The sequence below is a fragment of the Staurois parvus genome, unplaced genomic scaffold, assembly GCF_062004578.1.
Source record: "Staurois parvus isolate SC_StPar_1 unplaced genomic scaffold, SC_StPar_1.0 ptg001398l, whole genome shotgun sequence".
In the NCBI taxonomy this organism is placed as follows: Eukaryota; Metazoa; Chordata; class Amphibia; order Anura; family Ranidae; genus Staurois; species Staurois parvus.
This window is the reverse complement of record NW_028319194.1, coordinates 441,284-467,431: the sequence shown is the minus strand read 5'-3', so window position 1 is coordinate 467,431 and position 26,148 is coordinate 441,284. Positions and strand designations below refer to the sequence as shown.

Sequence of the window (26,148 nt, the reverse complement as noted above, 5' to 3'; positions counted from 1 at the left end):
TAGGTAGGGTAGTATTAGAAGGGGGGGCATAAAGTAGAAGGGTAGTAGTAAGGGTAGGTAGGGTAATAGTAGAAGGGGGGGGGCATAACATAGAAGGGTAGTAGTAGGGGTAGGTAGGGTAGTAGTAGAAGGGGGGGCATAAAGTAGAAGGGTAGTAGTACGGGTAGGTAGGGTAGTAGTAGAAGGGGGGGGGGCATAATGTAGAAGGGTAGTAGTAGGGGTAGGTAGGGTAGTAGTAGAAGGGGGGGCATAAAGTAGAAGGGTAGTAGTAGGGGTAGGTAGGGTAGTAGTAGAAGGGGGGGGGGGGGCATAACATAGAAGGGTAGTAGTAGGGGTAGGTAGGGTAGTAGAAGGGGGGGGGGGCATAAAGTAGAACTCTTTTAGGGTGAAGTTCCACTTTAAGGCCTCATACACACATGCAGGGGCGGACTAACAACTCATGGGGCCCCCGGGCAATAGGGGATCATGGGGCCCCTGTGTCCTCGCCCACACTCAAACCACACCCAAAAACGCCTATGAAAGGTACTGGGGACATCCCATGGGCCCCCTACTGACCCCGGGCCCTCGGGCAGTGCCTGAGTTCCCCAATAGTCAGTCTACCTCTGCACACATGTAAAAAACGCTCCAAATATGCTGCTGGAATAAAGTGCCTCTAACACCAGCTGTACATTTATTCCAGCCATGATGGGGGTTAATCACAATGGAAATCTTATCTGAATTTAGGTTCAAGGATTTTGTTTTTTAATCCCACTGAATACGGATCTAAAAATACAGCTACAAACGCCACAATACCGATACACACATTAGATCATCTAGAGATGCAGTCACCAGACATCCTTGGCAGTGACATGGCTTTAATGCCTGTGTGAATGAGGCCTATGGCACATCACTGCAGATGGCTGGGGGGAAAAAAAAAAAAGAAAGGTGAAGAGGAGAAAGAAATAAGAGTTTCTGTTGCTTTAAGCTCCCCACTCACACAATCGGATTGTACAATCTCCTTCAGATCTAACAACCAGCACATAATACAAGGGTCAGCCAGATCACATACACATGGACTGGATATATTAGGCAGCTCCTCGTATTAGAGTCATAAAGTGGATTTTACAATGTATGGGCAGTCTGAAGAAGATTGTACAATCAGATTGGAAGGCAGACACATGGCTGGAGCAGAACTCCAGGTCCCAGCTGTCATACTACAGACATGGGTGCCGGACAGCATGCTGGGAGTTGTAGTTCATCTTACATTACCAGCCTTAGCCTGGTGATCAGGAGAATCAGAGGCTTCCGGATGACACTGGGATTGTCAGAGAGACCAATGACAGCCCAGAGAGAATGAGAGACACAGCCCGTGTGAACTAGGGAGCCCAAATGACAGCCCACCCTGTGCACCCCAATCATCGCCCCCCACCAGGGGCGGACTGACAACTCACGGGGCCCCGGGGCAATAGGGGGATCATGGGGCCCCCGGGCAATAGGGGGATCATGGGGCCCCTGTGTCCTTGCCCAAATGCAAAAAAGCCACCGGGGAATCTCATGGGGCCCCCGGGCAGTACCCGAGTTCCCACTTGGTCAGTCCGCCCCTGCCCCCCACACAGCGCCATTACCAGAGAGCAGCTTCCTCCGCACAGCCGGTTACACCGGCACTGACACCTGACAGACATCAGTCTACAATGGAACATTGTGCCACCAAGAAACAGACAATCCTGGCCCTATAGAGCAATGCAGTCCCCCGGGGTGGGCAGCGCACAGTCCCAGCAAACCACCCCGACTGTCACTGCTCTGCTGTCATGTCATAACGGCAGTTCCCATGCCAAGTCATGGAGAAGCAATGACCAAGAAAGTCACCAAGGTGATGAAAAGGAAATTTATTCCTCAGTGTTACATTGTATCGGTGTCCTCTCCCCCCCTATTCATCTCAGTGTTACATTGTATCAGTGTCTGCTCCACCCATAATTGTCCCTCAGTGTTACATTGTATCGGTGTCTGCTTCCATCTGTCACCTGCTCAATCTGCTCCACGTGTGTCCCTGCTTAATGACGTCACTCCTCAGCGCACCATGAGCTATCAGAGCCCGGCAACCAATACACACATCTTCCGCCCTCTGCTGGCCGCAAAAATATGTTTATGTGAAGCTCCAAAACTAAGAGGAAGGGAATCCACAGACCCCGCCCTTCCTCCTCCCTCCAGCCAATCCTATCATTAGATAGAGCCCAGTTCTCTCCTCCCGACTCAACGTAATTGGCAGAGGAGAAGAGGGCGGGCTAATTCAACCAATAGGCGTCCGAGGCTTCCTGCCGTCTGCAGAGACTGGCCAATCCTGAGTCACCTCGGTCTCTAGGCGGCAGATTCGGAAGTTCGGTTGTTATGGTGACTCTTCCGCAAAGAAGAGCTACGTCCGGGACCATGTCAGCGAGGGGAGAGGAGGAAAGGATCCGATCGGTGAGAGAGAGAAACACCGCTATGGGGCTGACCTATACCGCAACGGTGTACAGAGACCTCACCACAGGAATGTCACACACTATTATTATCATATCTACATTTAGCTCTGTTATACCTCAGTGCTGTACAGAGAACACCGAGCCAGTCACGTCAGTCTCTGTGCCAGAGGAGCTTACACTCTAATGTCCCCTCCCCCCCCCAACCCACAGTCACATCAGTTTCTGTACCAGAGGAGCTTACACTGTAACGTACCCTCCCCCACAGTCCCAGCGCCAGAGGAGCTTACACTCTAATGTCCCCTCCCCCACAGTCCCATCAGTCTCTGCGCCAGAGGAGCTTACACTCTAATGTGCCCTCCCCCCACAGTCACATCAGTCTCTGCGCCAGAGGAGCTTACACTCTAATGTGCCCTCCCCCCACAGTCACATCAGGCTCTGCACCAGAGGAGCTTACACTCTAATGTCCCCTCCCCCACAGTCCCATCAGTCTCTGCGCCAGAGCAGCTTACACTCTAATGTGCCCTCCCCCCACAGTCACATCAGGCTCTGCACCAGAGGAGCTTACACTCTAATGTGCCCTCCCCCCACAGTCACATCAGGCTCTGCGCCAGAGGAGCTTACACTCTAATGTGCCCTCCCCCCACAGTCACATCAGGCTCTGCACCAGAGGAGCTTACACTCTAATGTGCCCTCCCCCCACAGTCACATCAGGCTCTGCACCAGAGGAGCTTACGCTCTAATTTCCCACCACAATCACATATTATTATTAAAATACATGTATATAGCGCTGACATATACCATAGTACTGTACAGAGAACACACCAATCCCTGCACCAGAGGAGCTTACGCTCTAATGCCCCCCCCACACACACACGCTATTATTATTATTATACATTTATATAGCTCTGACATATACAGCAGCGTTGTACAGAGAACACCGAGACACATTGTACAACGCTACAGAATATGTCAGAGCTATATAAATGTGTAATAATAATAGTGTGTGATTGTGGGGGGGAGGGGACATTAGAGTGTAAGCTCCTCTGGTGCAGGGATTGGTGTGTTCTCTGTACAGTACTATGGGATATGTCAGAACTATATACACTGTACATGTATTTTAATAATAATATGTGACCGTGAGGGAGGGGACATTAGAGTGTAAGCTCTTCTGGTGAGAGTCTGATGTGACCGGCTCAGTGTTCTCTGTACAGCACTGCGGTATATGTCAGAGCTATATAAATGTATAATAAGAATAGTGTGTGTGGGGGGGGCATTAGAGTGTAAGCTCCTCTGGTGCAGGGATTGGTGTGTTCTCTGCACAGCACTATGGTATATGTCGACTATATAGATGAATAATCTGATAATGATGTTGTCACCCCCTGGACCCCACTAATCTTAACCCCTTGCCTACTGGGCACTGTCCCCCCCTTCCTGCCCAGGCCAATGTTCAGCTTTCGGAGCTGTTGCAGTTTGAATGACAAATGCGCGGTCATGCAACACTGTACCCAAAGTTTTTAACATTTTTTGAGACAGAGCTTTTTTTGGTGGTATTTAATCACCACTGTGGGGGGGGGGGGGGTGGTATTTTTTTGCTAAACAAATGAAAAAAAGACCAAAAAGTTTGGGGAAAAAAAAGTTTTTCTAAGTTTCTGTTACAAAGTTTTATAAGTAAGTGGTTTCCAGCACTGATGGGCCCTGATGAGGCTGCACTGATAGGTGGCACTGAAGGGGCCCTGATGAGGCTGCACTGATAGGTGGCTCTGATGGCCCTGATGAGGCTGCGCTGATAGGTGGCACTGATGAGGCTGCTGTAGAAGGAATAGCACTATCCTTTCTCAAAATAGAATCCCCATCAAGTTACTACCACAATCCTTCCCCTGAAGTACAAACAATCATCAAAATAAAGTAAACTTGATTACCATCTAATCACAATATAGTGTGAATATAAAAACTTAAATAGTCACCCAAAATATTAAAAATAAAAATAAATATAAAGAAAATAAAGAAAAAAAAATATAGAAAAAAAATATAAAAAAATATATATATAAAATATATAAAAAATCACAATCAAAAACACCCAAAAATCCAAAAAAAATCCAAAACAAGAAGGAGTCCCAAAATTTTCCAAATCTTTATCTGTGATATCTTAATTCTTCATATCTTCCAACATTCTTAGTGATATACTTCAAACCCGATCTTCATATACCTCAAGAAAAAAGAGCTCAACATGTGTGATATCTTCAAAAACAGAGTTATCTAAACAACTGTGCCACACGTGTTTCATGCACATAAAAATAAAAATATATGTGCCACCATAACCGTGAGAAAAAGGATAGCCCTCAGCCTTAGGAGTCAATCCACTGCATACCACCAACGAGAGTTCATAGTTACCCTCACAGTGATATCAAGGGTCTGAGTATTGCCTTCCACTTTATAGGTATTCTTTCAGCCTTTCCAGCCACTTCCCACAGACCTCAATAACAGACCATGGATCAGTATATGTCAAAAACACTTATAACACTTTATTGTAGCAACTTACATTCAAGTAAGATAACATCAGCTTCACAAACGGTATATTCCCAATCCTTCCTCTCATCGCCAGTGTATAGATTGCCACACTATCTCACCTCCGAGGGAGGAATGATTGCCGTGGGTTCCTAGTCCCTCAAAGCCCCATGAGGATTGCAGTAAACACATCCGCATGTACCAGGATCAAAGATGGCCGTCGCCGCACTTCCGGAAGAGCGTACCTACGTCACCACGTCACGTGCCCCGGACGCGTTTCGTCACATCCGACTTTTTCAACAGGGATCCCTGTTGAAAAAGTCGGATGTGATGAAACGCGTCCGGGGCACGTGACGTGGTGACGTAGGTACGCTCTTCCGGAAGTGCGGCGACGGCCATCTTTGATCCTGGTACATGCGGATGTGTTTACTGCAATCCTCATGGGGCTTTGAGGGACTAGGAACCCACGGCAATCATTCCTCCCTCGGAGGTGAGATAGTGTGGCAATCTATACACTGGCGATGAGAGGAAGGATTGGGAATATACCGTTTGTGAAGCTGATGTTATCTTACTTGAATGTAAGTTGCTACAATAAAGTGTTATAAGTGTTTTTGACATATACTGATCCATGGTCTGTTATTGAGGTCTGTGGGAAGTGGCTGGAAAGGCTGAAAGAATACCTATAAAGTGGAAGGCAATACTCAGACCCTTGATATCACTGTGAGGGTAACTATGAACTCTCGTTGGTGGTATGCAGTGGATTGACTCCTAAGGCTGAGGGCTATCCTTTTTCTCACGGTTATGGTGGCACATATATTTTTATTTTTATGTGCATGAAACACGTGTGGCACAGTTGTTTAGATAACTCTGTTTTTGAAGATATCACACATGTTGAGCTCTTTTTTCTTGAGGTATATGAAGATCGGGTTTGAAGTATATCACTAAGAATGTTGGAAGATATGAAGAATTAAGATATCACAGATAAAGATTTGGAAAATTTTGGGACTCCTTGTTTTGGATTTTTTTTGGATTTTTGGGTGTTTTTGATTGTGATTTTTTATATATTTTATATATATATTTTTTTTATATTTTTTTCTATATTTTTTTTTCTTTATTTTATTTATATTTATTTTTATTTTTAATATTTTGGGTGACTATTTAAGTTTTTATATTCACACTATATTGTGATTAGATGGTAATCAAGTTTACTTTATTTTGATGACTGATGAGGCTGCGCTGATAGGTGGCACTGATGAGGCTGCGCTGATAGGTGGCACTGATGAGGCTGCGCTGATAGGTGACACTGATGGGCACTGAAAGCCAGTACTGATGGGCACTATTGGCTGCATCGATGGGGCTACACTGACTATCAGTGCCCTGACGATCAGTGTAGATGTCCCCCTGAGAAATTCCCTTGACAGGCTCTTCTCACACACCACTCAGCGTGAGGAGAGGACTGTCGGTAACCAGCATTTCCTATTTACACTGTGATGTGATTGGACAGAGCTGGTCACATGATAAAAGGCATCTCTGATTGACCCTTTATTTGGACACATGATCAGCTGTGTCTGAAGGACACACCAATCACAGATCACACACAGTACACACCCCAGGGGGGTGTGGTTATAGGAGGACGTCCATGGACGCCCCTCCAGAACTAGCCGACCGCTCTGTAGCCATCTTTCGGCTATAGCATGGTTGGGAGCCGGTTAACCTGCACCCCATCTCCTCGCTCCCCTTTTCCTCCAAACTCCTTGAACGCCTGCTCTGCAACCAACTGAGCCTCCACCTCATTGAGAATGACCTTCTTCATCCCCTTCAGTCTGGATTTCACCATCAACACTCCACAGAAATCGCTCTCCTAAATCTCACAATCGATCTACTAATGGTTATAACCAATGGACACTATTCTGTACTCCTGGACCTCTCTGCCTTTGATATAGTGGACCCCTCCTCCTCCTCCTCAAAAAAAAAAAAACCTCCACTCCTTCAGTCTCTGTGACTGAACTCTTCGCTGGTTCTCATCTTACTTATCCCACCACATCTTTAGCATCACCTATAATTCTACTTCCTCCTCTTCCTTTCTCTGTCGGGGTCCCCCAAGGTTCTGTCCTTGGACCTCTCCTATTCTCCATCTACACTTCTTCCTTGGGTCAGCTGATAGCTTCCTATGGTTTCCAATACCATTTTTATGCTGATAACACCCAAACCTACCTCCAGGGGCGGACTGACCATTTGGAAACTCAGGCACTGCCCGAGGGCTCGGGGTCAGTAGGGGGCCCCATGAAATGCCCTTGGTACTTTTCATAGGCTTCTTTGGGTGTGGTTTGAGTATGGGCTAGGACACAAGGGCCCCATGATCCCCTATTGCCCGGGGGCCCCATGAGTTGTCAGTCTGCTCCTGCCTACCTCTCTACCCCTCAGCTCACCCCATCAGTCTCCTCAGTGTCACTGATCTACTAACAGACATATCAGTCTGTATTAAATTGTATTGTAACTGCACTGTCTGCCCTCATATTGTAAAGCACTGTGCAAACTGCTGGCGCTATATAAATCCTGTATAATAATAATCATAGGATCCAGGATGGTACATTGTGTGACAGGGGGTTGTTCCATTGTGTGACGGGGGGTTGTTCCATTGTGTGACGGGGGGTTGTTCCATTGTGTGACGGGGGGTTGTTCCATTGTGTGACGGGGGGTTGTTCCATTGTGTGACGGGGGGTTGTTCCATTGTGTGACGGGGGGTTGTTCCATTGTGTGACGGGGGGTTGTTCCATTGTGTGACGGAGTAGTTCCATTGTGTGATGGGGTAGTTCCGTTGTATGACGGGGGGTTGTTCCGTTGTATGACGGGGGGTTGTTCCATTGTGTGACGGGGGGTTGTTCCATTGTGTGACGGGGGGTTGTTCCATTGTGTGACGGAGTAGTTCCATTGTGTGACGGGGTAGTTCCGTTGTATGACGGGGGGTTGTTCCGTTGTGTGACGGGGGGTTGTTCCGTTGTGTGACGGGGGGTTGTTCCGTTGTGTGACGGGGGGTTGTTCCATTGTGTGACGGGGGGTTGTTCCGTTGTGTGACGGGGGGGGGGGTTGTTCCGTTGTGTGACGGGGTAGTTCCTTTGTGTGAGGGGGTTGTTCCGTTGTGTGACGGGGGGTTGTTCCGTTGTGTGACGGGGGGTAGTTCCGTTGTGTGACGGGGGGTAGTTCCGTTGTGTGACGGGGGGTAGTTCCGTTGTGTGACGGGGGGTTGTTCCGTTGTGTGACGGGGGGTTGTTCCGTTGTGTGACGGGGGGTTGTTCCATTGTGTAGTATAGAACAAAAGAAAAGCGCGCACCAACCTTGCGCATTACCTCAGTAAACCGTTCATGAATTTTTTAATATATTATGCTCACAAGAGTAGCAGTAATACATGCACATAACATCCATAACCAACACAGGGTTAAAAGTCACGTGTGAGTTCCATCCGGAAGGGAGATAAACTCTCGGTCAAGTTGACGCGTTTCGAAGGGGGGGTCCCTTCTTCCTCAGAGCTTAAAAGGTCTACAGTGAGCACCCGGATTGCTGATAGGATATTCTATTAGATTCAGTTCCTATTCTTAGGAGGCATTCTGTCACTATGTATCAGTGTTTCTGTCAGTTTTGCAAAACTGACACATAGTAACAGAATGCCTCCTAAGAATAGAAACTGAATCTAATAGAATATCCTATCAGCAATCCGGGTGCTCACTGTAGACCTTTTAAGCTCTGAGGAAGAAGGGACCCCCCCTTCGAAACGCGTCGGCTTGACCGAGAGTTTATCTCCCTTCCGGATGGAACTCGCACTAATTTATCAATAAATACATGATTTAATTTATCAATAAATACATGAACTGTTTACTGAGGTAATGCGCAAGGTTGGTGCGCGCTTTTCTTATGTTCTCTACTACAGTCTATATCAAGCTTCCCCAGCTTCATGTTAGAGATGCACAACCTTTGATCAGTATTGGATGAACATTACCATTTTATTGGATTAACCTTCCTCTGATCTGAACGCAGGAGGCGGTGGATGTGTATCGGTTGTTCCATTGTGTGATGGGGATTGTGTGATGGGAGGTTGTTCCATTGTGTGACGGAGGGTTGTTCCATTGTGTGACGGGGGAAGGGGGTGTTCCATTGTGTGACGGGGGGTGTTGCCTTGTGTGAAAGGGGTGAGGTCACATTGCGTGACAGGGGTGTTACATTGCGTGATGAGGGTGTTACATTGTATGACGGGTAGTGTTACAGTGTATGACGGGGGGGCGTTACGTTGTATGACGGGGGGGCGTTACGTTGTATGACGGGGGGGCGTTACGTTGTATGACGGGGGGGAGTTACGTTGTATGACGGGGGGCGTTACATTGTATGATGGGGGGGGGCGTTACGTTGTATGACGGGGGGCATTACATTGTATGACGGGGTGTTACATTGTATGATGGGGGTGTTACATTGTATCATGTTGTGTTTCTCCAGGTGTTTTCAGCATGTGATGTGGGCCAGAAAGGATACCTGAGTAGAGAAGACTTCAAGGTGGCCATGGTGATGTTGTTCGGCTACAAACCCTGCAAGGTAATTCCTGTTGGTGTTGTGACGTCCACCTCTCATATGCAGTATAAATGGGGGGGGGGGGGGGGGGTGTGAAGGGGTAAGCCATAACTTTCAAATGCGACTGTCAATGTTTATCATCAGGAGCTATGGTAAGGTTTCACAATCATGTGACCAGCATGACAGCCAATCACAGTGGTCACAGGATCTGGAACTGTGACTTCTGTCATTCAGAGCTTAAAAGATTACTAATCCACAGTCACACACTATTATTATTATACATTTATATAGCTCTGACATATACTGCAGTGTTGTACAGAGAACACTAGGCCAGTCACATCATCTCTGCACCACAGGAGCTTACACTCTAATGTCCCCCAGAGTCTCACATTATTATTATACATTTATATAGCTCTGACATATACCGCAGTGCTGTACAGAGAACACTGAGCCACAGATTACTAATCTTTTTATAACTAAAGAAAACCCCCAACAGAATGACGTTTCCTTTGCCCTGTGTGTCATAAATTGGGCTTGGCAATCGTTCCATGGCAGACTCTATGTGCAGGGCAACCTGAAGCAACACTCTGCGGAGGACTGTGGTAGTCCAAGAGTGGGGTGGGGTGGAGGAGACGATACACCATTACTTGCGTCAATGTTTCTTCAATATATAGAAGTCTATAAGCAGGTGGGTGGGGCTCTGGGGATCCTTTTCCTTTCCCGCTTGAGTTACGCGGAGTGGTCATACGGAGCCTTTCAAACTCACCGGGATTTTGATTTTGAGATACTTTTCCTAGTTAGCTTAGTAGTCCGCTACTACACGTGGAATGCATGGTGTCAGGTTTCCACTCAGAAAAAAGTTTTTCCTGTCATGGTGGTGGTGCACAGCATTCTGGGTGAAGTTGGGGAGATTTGGGGTCTTGAGAAGGACAGTTGGCAGCCAGGAGCCTGGACAAAGGGGTGGAGGAATGTCAGGTCCCCGTAGCTGCTGTCTATCAATCTCTGGGTGTGCGACTGTCCTTTCATGTCCCCAGATTTTTTATAAGATCAAATTTTTTTAAAAAGGCTGGATGCATGGGATAAATGTTTAATCGTTTCTTAGCCCAATGGTGTGTGTAGGTGGAGGTAGGGTTGTGTTTCGCATAATTTAGTAATTTGCAGATAATAAAATAATTTTTCTGTGTATATAGTTCTATTTATGTTATTTTCAGAAAAAAAGCTGTTTTCTGTTCTGTTATTTGGCGATGTAAGCTTGTTTGTTTATATATATATATAGTGTGTGTGTGTGTGTGTATATATATATATATATATATATATATATATATATATATAATTTAGTTTTTTTTATGTCTTTTTTTATATATGTAAATATGTTTTTAATAACAATCTGTATGTTTGTAGCATTTCAAATAAACAAAAATGTACACTCTAATGTCCCCCAGAGTCACACAAAATATTATTATTATTATTATACATTATATAGCTCTGACATGTGCTGGACGGAGAACACTGAGCCACAGATTACTAATCTGATTATAACTAAAGAACACGACACAGCAGGGTGGATTTGATTTAAATCAAACTGATTTAAATCACGATTTAAATCACTAGTCAGGCTTGATTTAAATCCTAGTTTTCTACATAAAGACTAATTCTTGCTGGTATAACTTTAATATGCAAGTAGATGAATATTTTTAGAATAACAACTTTTCATATTAGTTTTTTTATCCCCAGTTTAATAGGTTAATCATTCATATTTGGACAACTTTTCTGTTGTACTTAGGAAGGAGAAAAATAATCATTACCTTAATAATAACAATTTAAATAGATTTATTCAACTGAAACAATAACATTCCAGCATATGTGATTTGCTTAACCTCCCTGGCGGTATGATTATTTCAGACTTTTGGTGCTCAAAGCGGTACATTTTTTTGCATGGAAATATGTAGTTTTTTTTATTGTAGGCTGTAATTTTTAGGAATAACTCACTGAAATCAGTCCGAACAAGAGTCTCTTAAACATCCCGGGTATGATACAATTTGAAACACGAAATCATAAATTATAATTTAATAAATAATCATAAAAAGTAATAATATAATAATAAATTTAATTCAATAATATAATCAAATCAAAAACACTGAAATGTGAAATATAGCGCCAAGTTCGCACATTGCTGAGCAAAGTCGCAGAATCGTTTTCAGTGTCTGATGATGAATTTCCCCCACGAATCATTATCGCTCAATTCTGCAAGTGGTTCTGATTTACTATCGCTGTTCTCTAGCCGGTCTAAAACCGCTTTTGACCTAAAGGGACGCTTTTTGGACGCCATGGACGTTTCTCAGTTTCCAGGCAGAAAGAACAGACAAAATGCAGGCAGGGCGCCGGACAAAGCACTCGGGACACAATGTATGTGAAATGGGTTGAAACAGCAATGTTTTACTATCTAAAATTTGTTTGGAAAAAAATGACATTTTTTAAAATTTTAAAATTTCCCGCCGGCGGCGCCCGTACGTCCCGACGCACAGGGACCGGAACACAGAAGCCGGATGCCGGCATCGGCCGGAGGAGATGGCCGGGGACGCTACAGGGGACACATCGTGGGAGCGAAGGACAAGGTAAGCTCTGCAGGGACTCCCTATGCAGCGAAGCATGGTAAGCCCGAGTGTAGCTCGGGGGGGGGGTTACCGCTTTTGGTACTGACATTTTACCCCGAGCTACACTCGGGATTACTGCTAGGGAGGTTAAACAAACATCCATGTTTGTTAACTAATTTGGCTAAACAAAATCTATATATTTGAAGAAACTTAGACTGTCGGCCCCTCCCCCTCACACTTAGTTTCACTTTCTTCTTGTGCAGATCTATTCCACTCCAAACAATCAGAAAAATATTGTTTCTGTTCTATTCACTGAACTTCTTGAAACTTAGCACTGAAGGGGTTGATTCTGTATTCATAGGTTTGTAGAAGTTAGGATGAAGGTCTTTTTCTTAACTCTGTTCATGTTATAACATTTTTGCTGTGAAGAAGAGGCATGTGATCTCCGCTGAGTCAAATTCAGTTTTGAGAACTGCAAAAGTAAACCGAGCGTCTGTGATAATATCTTGTAGGCAGAGAAACTGCCCAATAATCTTACAGAAACCTCTGGAAGAGCATGACATTGTGAATGGATTCATGGAATTTATTTACCAAAAAAATTAAACCTATACAGCCTTATTCTACATAATTAAAAAACTAATCTTTATTTCATGATGGAATAACCTTTGGATGGTAATATATTTTCCTCAAAAAGCATTTTATTTAAAAAAAAATCCGATTTAAATAAAAAAAAATCAGATTTTTTTTGATTTTTTTAAAAAAATCATTGATTTTTATCCACCCTGTGACACAGCTATTTGTAGTCTCCATCAGAAGCTCATTTGACAGGATGACAACCCAGGAGCACAACTGGGAGACAGGTTGTCAATCTATAACAGGAAATGCCTTAACATGGATACAGGGGAAGATTTACTAAAGCTGGAGCTGTCAGAATCTGGAGCAGCTGTGCATGGTAGCCAATTAGCTTCTATTCTCAGCTTGGTAAATTAAGCTTTGGCAATAAAACCTGGAAGCTGATTGGTTTCTATGCGGAACTGCACCAGATTTTGCACTTTCCAGTTTCAGTAAAATGCCACCAGGGTGACAACGCAGGAGCACAATTAGGAAACCGGGACAGAAGGTTGTTAATCTATAACAGGAAGTGCCTGAGTATGGACACAGGGTGACAACACAGGAACACAATTGGCAGACAAGGACAGAGTGTTGCCACTCTATAACAGGAAGTGCCTGAATATGATCCTCGGATTTTTTTTTTTTAACGAAAGCTGCAAATTTATAAAGGTTGAAGATGGCTTTTATAGTAATATAAACACATTAGGGATCACAGGAGATGTCAGTGGTTGGGTTTACATCTACTTTGTCTTGTGGTAGTTTTGTTATTCAGCCACAAGATGTCACTAGAGATTGGCAGTTTGTGTAATGGCAGTTGTGTTTACATTTCTGTTTTAACTGTTACAAGTCTGTAAAGTATTTTTTAAAAATAATAGGCATCATCTGTATACCAATTTATGTTGTTAGTTGTAATCCCTTCCATATACCCAGTGAAGTGACCGGCCTCAGGCGATACACAGAGATGAAACTAATCCTCCTACATAAGTTGTACCAGTTTATCTGTTGACTTCTCTACATCCATTCAAAGTGCGGAATTTTATAAAAGCTTGTCTGAGATGTCAGAAAAAAGGCACAGAGAACTGAAATCACACTCTGCAGAGCTCAGTGAGGAGAGCTCTGAGAGCTGATTGAAGGGAGGAGACACACTGCCCTCCACACAGCTCCCAGGAACAAAGCTGAGGCTGTCAATCATAGGCTGTGTGCTGGAGCTCCCTCCCCTGTCACCATTTTTCTCTTGGTGTCAGGAAAACGTGTGAGACGTGATTCATACTGATAGTAGAGGAAGGAGGCAGTGGGCAGAAATGACACTTAGTGCTCTGGACTGAGATAAGTACACACTATAGAGGGATATGCTTTTTTCATATTTCATGTCTGAGGTTTACAGCCCCTTTAATACAAGGTGTTTGCGTATCCAACATGCAGAACATTACACATTAAGGTTAATTTAAAGTGGAACTCCAGTCATTTATAAAGAAATAGCAGCTACAAATGACTGTAGTTACTGACTCTTAATACACAGACACTAAGCAGCCCAGGGATCCAGTACTGTTGTCACCCAGGCCAGTTCTTTGCCAGTCTTCAGGTCCCTGGCGCGCCATCTTGGGTGTGGGAAGCTGACTGTGACTTCCTGTGGTTTCACAGTTGGTTTCCCACTGCGCATGCGCAAGACATGCTGTGTTTTCTTATCTGGTTGCCAACCGCAGGTAGCTGAATGACAGCTGCACAGCGGCCGGCCAGTTCTGGGAGGCCGTCATATGACGTTCTCCCAGAATGCGCTCTCCTGCGCGCCCCCAGGGATTTACTCACGTGATGTGGTAAAAGGCCAATCACAGCTTCCTTTTACCACGTGATCAGCCATGTCCAATGACACGCTGATCACCGAGAAATGCAATTACCGGTTCTCGGCTGCACTTTCCTCACGCTGTCAGAGCGTGAGGAAAGTACTGCCTAGAACTGGCAGTTGTCGGAGCGAGGATCGGCACCGATGATCAGTGCCCTGATGATCGGTGCCCAGCAGTGCCACCCACCAGTTCCTCCCAGCAGTGCAACCCACAAATACCCAGCAGTGCCACCCACCTGTGCCCACCAGTGTCACCCACCAGTGCCCATCAATGCAGCCCAGCAGTGCCGCCAGTCAGTGCCCAGCAGTGCCGTCTATCAGTGCCGACTATAAGTACCCATCATCAGTACCAGCTCATCAGTTCCGTGTATCCGTGCTGCCTGTCAGTGCCCATCAGTGCTACCTATCAGTGCCCATCAGTGCAGCCTCATCAATGCACATCAGTGAAGGAGAAACATTACCTGTTTGCAAAGTTTTATAATCGAAACAAAGAAACTTTTTTTTTTTCAAATTTTTTGCTCTTTTTTTTGTTTATAGCGCAAAAAATAAAACGCCCACCAAAAGAAAGCTCTATTTGTGAGAAAAAAATGATACAAATTTCAATGAGTACAATGTTGCATGACCGCGCAATTGTCCTTAAAGGTGCAACAACACTGAAAGCTGAAAATTGGCCTGGGCAGGAAGGGGGTACAAGTGCCCGGTAGGCAAGTCGTTAAGACATGTCCCAGAAGGTTGTGAGGGTGGCGGTGGACTTCTGCTCTGCTTACCTGTCCGAAATAGGTACCTACTCCCAGGGAGGAAAAAACAAACAACCTTCAAATTCAAACACAAGCAGAAGAAGGGGGGGGGGGGCAGCAGAACTTCCTTTTCGGGTGACATTACGCTTTAACCACACCTATGAAGTGTTTGTGTTTTGTTTCTTCTATGGTCCTGTTTATTCTCTGATTAACTTGATAATTACCTAAGATAAAATATTTGTTGTGTTTTTGTTTTTTTTCTGTTTTTTATTTTTTTTTTCAATAATTTTATTAGTTCTGATATAGTTTTTGTTATAAGTGAATGTATTAATATCACATTACTATATTAGCTTTCCTGCTATACATACTGACTGACCGTTTTATTTCTCTTTCAGCTGGAAGTTGACTCCATGTTATCTTCCAAGTCTGGGGGTCAGTATGTTGTGTTCATATCTGTGTGTATGATATCATTGTGATCGAATCATATTATTATTCCTTTTCTAGCTGTCCATCTCCTATATCACTTCCTTGTGGGGTTCCTCTTGTGTGTATCTTGGGTATCTCCTTTCTACCTCTTGGCATTCTTTTTACTTTTCCTCTGAGATCGAGTGTTCTGGCTCTTGAAAATAACTTTTCATGGTATTGAGAGTGCAGCATAGTACTGGATGAAGGACGAAGGACATGCAGATACGGCCGAGGAGGGCACATTGAACGCAATTCAGTAATGCATTTGCAACCCTATACTGGCAGAATAGTCATAATAGTACAAAAAATGGCCACTGCCCCAGTCTATAACTGGCCTTCACAGCAAGGAACACATGGACGGGCGATGCATTGAGAGAAAAAAGAGAAAAGTTCCCAACTCAACTTGCCAATTAAACTAATGTCATTTTGGTGTATGCAGGGCTGTGCCATCCTGGTTGATAGAAATCGGTCGGCCTAACAGCATCTTTAGTTGATAGGATGCTCTTGGTCTCAAGAAGTCATTAGTTGGTAAGATGCTGTCTGCCTTATAGAATCATTGGTTGCTATGATGCTGTCGACCCTACAGGGTCATTAGTTGCCAGAATGCTGTTGACACCACAGGGTCATTGATTGCTAGGATGCTGTCTACCCCACAGGGTCATTGTTTGCTAGGATGCTGTCGACCCCACAGGGTCATTAGTTGTTAGGATTCTGTCGACCCCACAGGGCCATTAGTTGCTAGAATGCTGTCAACCCCACAGGGTCATTAGTTGCTAGAATGCTGTTGACCCCACAGGGTCATTAGTTGCTAGAATGCTGTCAACCCCACATGGCCATTAGTTGCTAGAATGCTGTCGACCCCACAGGGCCATTAGTTGCTAGAATGCTGTCGACCCCACAGGGCCATTAGTTGCTAGAATGCTGTCGAAACCACAGGGCCATTAGTTGGTAGAATGCTGTTGAAACCACAGGGTCATTGGTTGCTAGGATGCTGTCATCCTCACAGGGTCATTGGTTGCTAGAATGCTGTTGACCCCACAGTGTCATTAGTTGCTAGGATGCTGTCATCCTCACAGGGTCATTGGTTGCTAGGTGTCTGTCATCCTCATAGAGTCAATCATTGGTGGATGCCAGCCTCACAGCATCATTGGTTGCTAGGCAGCTCTTGGCCCCACAGAATCATTGCTTGCTAGCACTGTATTTACCTCAGAGCATCTTTGGTTGCTAGGATGCTATTGGCTTCACAGCTTCACTGATTGCTAATACACTTTACGTCTCAAATCATCATTGGTTGCCAGGAAGCTGCCATCCTCACAGCATCATTGGTTGCTAGGGCTCTATCGACCTCAGAGCAGCATGTGAGGCCAATAGGATGCTATTGGTCTCACAGCATCATTAGTTGCTAGAAAGCAGTTAGCCTCACAGCATCACTAATTGCTAAGATACTTTCAGTCTCACATCGTCATTGGTTGCTAGGAGGCTGCCATCCTCACAGCATCATTGGTTGCTAGGACTTTGTTTGCATTAATTGCTTGGACCCCCCAACATTTTTTATTAAAAGAAAAAAATTGGTGCTTTCCCTTAGCGTTTGTTAAAGTGGAACTAAAGAATGAATAGTTAGCCGTCCAACAGTCTCTTGCCAGCATTGCTATCTTTTTGTGAGTCAAAGACGAATTCTCCTGCGCTCTAGGGCTCAGACAGGTGGCGAACAGATGGAACCAGGCCTGGAGGGATCGTCCACCAATGCATAAAGGGCTGTGCGGCTCCAAAACAAGGCTGGGGAAGCCCAATCAACACTGCAGAATGAAATGAAAACGAGAAGCGCACCAACCTTGCGCATTACCTCAGTAACCAAAATTTATTAATTGTAAAAAATATACTCACAAACAGCGAATAAAATCAGGCATGTAAGTCCTCACAGGGACTTGAAGATAACATGAGTCCCATCAGGGGAGTGGGTGTTCAGTACAGCTGACGCGTTTCGAAGGGGGTCCCTTCTTCCTCAGAGCTAACTGAACTATGAGTGCTCTCTCCTATATATACTCCTGGACTGAACCTAGGCCCTCCCCACTGGGTTGGGCAGTCTCAGGTTAGTAGGAGGGGCCAAGATATCGTCAACAGACAATCACTATTTGTAATGCCATCAGAGAGAAATGATATAGACAAACGTAAAATATAAAATATATAAAACCACATTTTGCATACACCACTTAGTATGCATGTAATATATCAACTTAGTGATGACACCAATGGAAATGATGATGATAGATAATACATGATGAAACATAATATATAGTAAATACTTAGTCTTATTCCATGATTCATTGGTGAGCGATGTATCAAATGGACAAATCATCCAGAGGGCTTGTCATGATGCTGGATGAGTGTATAGCAAATAATGTAAAATAGACTTAAGTTGTTAGTCAATGGATGTCTTAATGGATAGGTGTCCATAGTGACACAAACACATGTATATATATATGTAGACATATAAACCCACACACAAACCTTCAACCAGAAGCTGTATGATGTGTGCTACCAGGCAGCTGCATGTGCTTCATGATCGGATGATGGAGTATCCATGTCTCTGATGGATAGGATTGGATCAGTAATCTTGGATCCGTAATATTGTATAGTCAGCAGCAGAGGGAGATCTTATGTTTCCCTCTATAGCTGCAGGCTTACCCTGTGTGTGTAACGCACGCTAGTATGGCATGACTGCGCATGCGTGGACTAACATGCACATGCGCAGTATGAGGAGGACAGGTCCGTCGGCGCGATCACGTGAGCGCGCAGCACGCGCATCTGGTGGCCGTCAGATGCGCGTGCTGCGCGCTCACGTGATCGCGCCGACGGACCTGTCCTCCTCATACTGCGCATGTGCATGTTAGTCCACGCATGCGCAGTCATGCCATACTAGCGTGCGTTCCACACACAGGGTAAGCCTGCAGCTATAGAGGGAAACATAAGATCTCCCTCTGCTGCTGACTATACAATATTACGGATCCAAGATTACTGATCCAATCCTATCCATCAGAGACATGGATACTCCATCATCCGATCATGAAGCACATGCAGCTGCCTGGTAGCACACATCATACAGCTTCTGGTTGAAGGTTTGTGTGTGGATTTATATGTCTACATATATATATACATGTGTTTGTGTCACTATGGACACCTATCCATTAAGACATCCATTGACTAACAACTTAAGTCTATTTTACATTATTTGCTATACACTCATCCAGCATCATGACAAGCCCTCTGGATGATTTGTCCATTTGATACATCGCTCACCAATGAATCATGGAATAAGACTAAGTATTTACTATATATTATGTTTCATCATGTATTATCTATCATCATCATTTCCATTGGTGTCATCACTAAGTTGATATATTACATGCATACTAAGTGGTGTATGCAAAATGTGGTTTTATATATTTTATATTTTACGTTTGTCTATATCATTTCTCTCTGATGGCATTACAAATAGTGATTGTCTGTTGACGATATCTTGGCCCCTCCTACTAACCTGAGACTGCCCAACCCAGTGGGGAGGGCCTAGGTTCAGTCCAGGAGTATATATAGGAGAGAGCACTCATAGTTCAGTTAGCTCTGAGGAAGAAGGGACCCCCTTCGAAACGCGTCAGCTGTACTGAACACCCACTCCCCTGATGGGACTCATGTTATCTTCAAGTCCCTGTGAGGACTTACATGCCTGATTTTATTCGCTGTTTGTGAGTATATTTTTTACAATTAATAAATTTTGGTTACTGAGGTAATGCGCAAGGTTGGTGCGCTTCTCGTTTTCATTTCATTCTGCATCTTTTTGTGAGTGCTGGTCTTCAGGCCTCTTCATTGGCTGGTGGGAGATGATGTCACCCTTGCGCATGCGCAGGAGCTAGTCATCACCAGCCTGGTACTGTAAGCCAAGCAGTGCATGCACAGCAGAGTTTACAGTGCCAGAAAAGACAATCAGCAGACAGGTAGGGGCATTTTATTGCAGAAGAGACAGTGCACGTCTCCTCTGCACTAACAGCCTGCCTGCTCACTGTTTCTTACAGTAGAACTTAATTTCCGCTTTACAGCCCACTTTTCTAGCCTCCACATATATGCGGTTGGCAGGAATTTAAATGCTAACATCAAATCATTTAAGGAGCGTTACTGATCTGTGACCATAAAAGCACATACTGTATGATCTTTTTTTTTTTCATGCCGCTGACTATATAGACCTCCAGAATGTGATTTGTAGATATCATGGTGTGCCACTGTGCGTCGGTCTCCTCTTCCCCGTCTTGTATTTGATCAATAGAAGAAAAATGATTGGTTCCAGGGAGCCCCGTACTCTGCTCCAGGCGCTGCAGATTATTGCTTGGTGAGCCTTCTGTGCAGTCATATAACACACCAACATCTTTTCTACCCCTAGGCATCCGAGCTGATGAATTTGTAAAGCTGATGTCTGTAAAAAGGAGCGCTCAGCTAAACTTCGGAGAGCAGAGACAGATCTTCTCCGTCTTCGATACACACTGTGAGTATTCATTTTCAGCCAGTTAACGGGCAAAAGTTTGAGCTGGAGTAATGTTTCATTACTCTGCTCTGTGTGATTATAAAAAAACTTTATGCATCTGTATTGTTTTTACGTGATTGTAAAATTTACTGTAGTTTGAAGGTACTCATTTCAGATTATTGAGGAATAGGCACACAGTGTGACCTAGCAGTGGGGAAAGCAAATGGAATTGTGGGGTGCATCACTAGAGGGGTCACCGGCAGGAGGAAGAGGTCCTGATTCCTCTATATGGATCTTTATATCACTAGAGGGGTCACCCTGAAGAGGAAGGAGGTCCTGATTCCTCTATATGGATCTTTATATCACTAGAGGGGTCACCCTGAGGAGGAAAGAGGTCCTGATTCCTCTATATGGATCTTTAAATCACTAGAGGGGTCACCAGCGGGAGGTCTTGATTCCTCTGTATAGATTTTTAAATTACTAGAGGGGTCATCAGCAGAAGGAAGGAGTTCCTGATTCCTCTATATAGATATTTATATCACTATAGGGGTCACCAGGAGGAAGAAGGAAGTCCTGTTTCCTGTATATAGATCTTTCAATCACTAGAGGGGTCACCAGCAGAAGGAATTGGGTCCTGATTCCTTTATATGGATCTTTAAATCACTAGAGGGGTCACCATCAGGAAGAAGGAGGTCCTGATTCCTCTATATGTATCTTTATATCACTAGAGGGGTCACCAGCAGGAGGCAGAGGGTCCTGATTCCTCTATATAGATCTTTATATCAGTAGAAGGGTCACCAGCAGGAGGAACGAGGTCCTGATTCTTCTATATAAATCTTTGAATCACTAGAGGGGTCACCAGCAGGAGGAAGGAGGTCCTGATTCCTCTATATGGATGTTTTATATCACTAGAAAGGTCACCAGGAAGAGAAAGGAGGTCCTGATTCCTCTATACAGAGCTTTGAATCACTAGAGGGGTCACCAGTAGCAGGTCCTGATTCCTCTATATAGATCTTTATATCACTAGAGGGGTCACCGGCAGGAGGAAGGAGGTCCTGATTCCTCTATATAGATTTTTATATCACTAGAGGGGTCACCAGCAGGAGGAAGGAGGTCCTGATTCCTCTATATAGATCTTTATATCACTAGAGGGATCACTGGCAGGAGGAAGGAGGTCCTGATTCCTCTATATAGATTTTTATATCACTAGAGGGGCCTCCAGCAGGAGGAAGGAGGTCCTGATTCCTCTATATAGATCTTTATATCACTAGAGGGATCACTGGCAGGAGGAAGGAGGTCCTGATTCCTCTATATAGATTTTTATATCACTAGAGGGGTCACCAGCAGGAGGAAGGGGGTCCTGATTCCTCTATATAGATCTTTATATCACTAGAGGGGTCACCAGCAGGAGGAAGGAGGTTCTGATTCCTCTATATAGATCTTTATATCACTAGAGGGGTCACCAGCAGGAGGAAAGCGGTCCTGATTCCTCTATATAGATATTTAGCTAGACCTTATTTAGAATACTGTGTCCAGTTCTGGAGACCTCACTTTCAAAAAGAGATGGGCAACAGAAAGGGGGAAAGGTTGGGGGGATAAAAAAATATCAGGAGAGACTTCAAGAACTCAGTATGTACAGTCTGGAGGAAAGAAGGAAAAGGGGAGACATAATTGAAACCTTGAAATACATGAAGAGGGTGACTAAGGTTCAGGAGGGCAGGATTTCCAATATTAAGCTAAGATCAGGAACACGGGGACAGGACCTCAGCCTAGTAAGAGGAAAGTTCAAAACTAACCTTAGAAAAGTATTATTCTACCAAAAGAGCAGTTGATGCTTGAAATAGATTTCCTGCAGAGGTAGCGAGTCGGTCAACAGTAAGTGGTAAAAAAATTAATAAATAAAAGGGTCAGACTTGATGGACTGCCTAGTATTTTTCTGCCATCACTCTTCAATGTTTCTATGTTCTGAACAGGTCGCGGATTTTTAAATGTGGACGATTTTAAGAGGGCATTTAAACGTGTGGCTCCAAACATCCCCGAGCACACCGTCCTAGAGGCCTTCCGGTGAGACTTTTTCCATTTCCCCTTGTTGTAGGATTGTTGTGTAGTGGAGTTCTCTACTTGCAGTTAAGTGCTGTCGTCCTGTGAATGCTGGGGCAAGCATATGATTGGCTGTTGGGACCTCAGTGATCTTAGCAACCAGTGACGGTACAACAACAGGAACCTTTGCTAGAGACCAGAGGAGGGGGTTTGGGTGAGACCTGTGTGAGAATCCACTGACCCTAGCTGCAGGCCGGATAAAATCTTGCAGTGGGCTGAATTTGGCTCACGGGCTGTAGTTCGGAGACCTCTGCTATAGAACATTGGCTCAACATTTCTAAGGGCTAATGCTCTTTATACACCCTACTGGGCTATTAGTTTTCCTCAGGGGTCTCGGTTTACTGCACACCGTTCACCATGTGACATGGAAGTGAAATGTAAACACTCCGCATAGCATAATTCCATTTCAGCATTTTATTTAACATCTCTAGCTGCAACGACGTTCCCGTACGTGTCTGGGGTTTGAGCTGTTGTACTGGAATGATGCCTGCGGCTGCTGCGCCATTTTTTAGCGCCAACGATCGTATCACTTGCAATAGCAATCAGAGCGGCTAACTAGCCACCTGATTGCTATTACAAGCAGTGGAAGGGGACTCCAACACCTTTGCTGACCCCCCCACCTTAGCAAGTTTAATGTCCCAACAGGGGTCCCGATCCAGCAGCTGGCGTTTGTAGATGTTTACTCAGAAACAAACAGCGCCATTTCTAAGAAAGAAAAGCATTCATTACAACGATCTTGGTGGGATTGAATGCTTTTAAGGGCTGAGGAAGGATTTGGGGTCTTATTGAGTACCTGTCACAGGCCTATTGCTGTTACAAGGGTTGTTTACATTCCTTGTGACAGCAATAAAAGTGATAAAAAGTAAAATTAAAGTGATAGTGTTAAAATAGAAAAAAAATTAAAGTGCCTCCGTGTTTGCACGCACAGGCGAATGCATTTGTTGGTCTCTCATGTAGTATATTGTGTGTAATAAAAATATATATATATTTTTTTTTTAAATCACTTGCCTACCAGGCACTTATACCCCCTTATTTACCAGGCCAATTTTCAGCTTTCAGCGCTGCTGCATTTTGATTGACAATTGCGCGGTCATGCAACATTGTTCCCATATGAAATTTTGATCATTTTTTTCTCACAAATAGAGCTTTCTTTTGGTGGTATTTAATCGCCACTGGGCGCTTTACTTTTTGCGCTATAAATAAAAAAAGCCCAAAAAATTTGAAAAAAAAAAAAAGTTTCTTTGTTTCTATTATAAAATTTTTCAAACAGGTAATTTTTCTCCTTCACTGATGTGCGTTGATGAGGCAGCACTGATGGGCACTGATAGGCAGCACTAAAGGGCACTGATAGGCAGCACTAATGAGATGGCACGGATAGGCGGCACTGATAGACAGCACTAATGAGGTGTCACAGGCGGCACTAATATGCAGCACTGATAGGCGGCACTGATAGGTGACACTGATGATGGGTACTGATAGACAGCACTGACTGGCATCACTGCTGGGCACTGACTGGCGGCACTGACTGGCACAACCCCTGGGCACTGACTGGTGGCACTGACTGGCAGCACTGGTGGGTGGCACTGGTGGGCATAGGTGGGTGGCACTTCTGGGCACAGGTGTGTGACACTGCAGAGTGGCACAGGTGGGTGCACTGCTGGGCACAGATGGGTGCACTGCTGGGCACAGGTGGGTGCACTGCTGGGCACAGGTGGGCGGAGCTAGTGGACGCACTGCTGGGCACAGGTGGGCGGAGCTTGCGGGTGGCACTGCTGGGCACCGATCATCAGGGCACTGATCATCAGTGCCCTGATGATCGGTGCCGATCCCCGCTCTGACAACTGCCGGTTCTCGGCAGTACTTTCCTCACGATCTGACAGCGTGAGGAAAGTGCAGCCGAGAACCGGCACTTGCATTTTCCTCTGATCAGCGTGTCATTGGACACCGCTGATCACGTGGTAAAAGGCCGCTGTGATTGGCCTTTTACCACATCACGTGATCAGCTGTGTCCGTAGGACACAGCGATCACGGAGATCGCCGGGTGCGCGCCCCCTGGGGCGCGCAGGAGAGCGCGTTCTGGGAGGACATCATATGACGTCCACCCAGAACTGGCCGGCCGCAGTGCAGCCGTCATTCGGCTATCTGCGGTCGGCAGGTAGTTAAACACATACTGTTCATTCTTGGACAGGCCAGTGTGAAAAGACCACTTTACAAATGAAAAGAACTCTGTGCTATGTTAATTTTATTCAGGTCACTTTGGTATTTGGGGAATAGCCTGTTTATCTAATTAGACATTCCAAAGCGTACATTGTATATAGGATTTGACCATACAAGAAGTATTTATTGATGGTAATTAGACTCAAGGGCGTATTATATGGTGAAAGGATGACTTCATTACCTGGGAAACACTATAGTGGCCCTAATTGTTACAGTATTTATAGTAATGACAAGTGAAGCCTTTTCATGTAAGATCAAAAGTGTTGTGTCAGCCGGTCAGGAACCCTTCCAGTAAACTATTTCAAGGGAAGTTATTTTGGCTGGGAAGAGGAGCTTTTTCCTGTCATTAATATGAGAGCACAGGTATAGATCATAACTCACATTATTGCATGCATGGAAGCTATCTTGGTGCATATTACAGATCAGACCTATGGTGGACGGTGTAGTATCTCCATACTTGATATGAAGTATTTTAAATGGGACTTTGAGGGTTGTTCATTGTAATATTTACAAGTATTCAGGCGGATTTCCGTCATCTGTAACAAATATCTGTATCTAAATAAATGCATCTCTCTGGAAAAGAACTGTTAGTTGCTGCAGGAAAGGTACATATACATAAATATACACTGGTCATACGTCCTCCATCATTGATATAAGACAACAGATTTGTCTTATGAACTGTTTTTGTGTGGACCTCATAATCTAGAAGACATCTTTTAACATCTACAAGTATTCATGCTGGATGTCTCTCTGTAAAAGAAGTTTTAATAATATGATTATTATTATTATAATACAGGATTTATATGGCGCCAACAGTTTGCACAGGGCTTTACAATATAAGGGAGACAGTACAATTACAATACATTTCAGTACAGAAGGAATAGGAGGGCCCGGCTCATGGAGCTTACAATCTAAAGGAAGGGGGAGGGGATACAAAAGGTGATAGCTGCGGGGGATGATCTGGTGGAGGTAATTCAAGTACAGTTCCTAGGTAGGCTTCCCTGAAGAAGTGAGTTTTCAAAGATCACCTAAAGGCAGACAGGGTGGGGGCTGACCGGACATGCTGTGGTAGGGAGTTCCAGAGGATGGGAGAGGTCTGGAGAAGTCCTGGAGGCAAGCGTGGGAGGTGATGCAGAGCTAGAGAGGAGGATATCATGGGAGGAACGGAGTGGGCAATTTGGGCGGTATCTGTGGATGAGGTTGGTGATGTAGCTAGGGGCAGTGTTGTGGATGGCTTTGTAAGCTGTGGTTAGTATTTTTAATTTTATATGTTGGGTTAGTGGAAGCCAATGAAGGGATTGGCAGAGAGGGGCAGCAGTCACTGATCGGTTGGTAAGGTGTATGAGTCTAGCAGCAGTCGCTGATCGGTTGGTAAGGTGTATGAGTCTAGCAGCAGTCGCTGATCGGTTGGTAAGGTGTATGAGTCTAGCAGCAGTCGCTGATCGGTTGGTAAGGTGTATGAGTCTAGCAGCAGTATTCATAATAGACTGAAGGGTGGATAGCCTGTGTAACAGTAGACCAGTGAGGAGGGAGTTGCAGTAATCGAGGTGGGATATAACCAAGGTGTGGATAA

The 26,148-nt window shown here is 44.7% G+C and overlaps 1 protein-coding gene across 2 annotated transcripts in view; it reads left to right on the top strand.

The window, feature by feature from the left end:
* Positions 1-2,344: 2,344 nt before the first annotated feature.
* The window catches only part of EFCAB11 (EF-hand calcium binding domain 11), a 61,648-nt gene continuing 37,844 nt past the window's right edge, over positions 2,345-26,148 (top strand). For both annotated transcript variants that reach the window (XM_089661856.1, XM_089661855.1), the window contains exons 1-5: positions 2,345-2,439; positions 9,429-9,524; positions 15,679-15,715; positions 20,178-20,279; positions 22,232-22,322. In XM_089661856.1, coding sequence (XP_089517982.1) covers positions 2,365-2,439; positions 9,429-9,524; positions 15,679-15,715; positions 20,178-20,279; positions 22,232-22,322 — 401 coding nt within the window. In that variant the 5' untranslated portion in view covers positions 2,345-2,364. The remainder of the gene's footprint in view (positions 2,440-9,428; positions 9,525-15,678; positions 15,716-20,177; positions 20,280-22,231; positions 22,323-26,148) is intronic.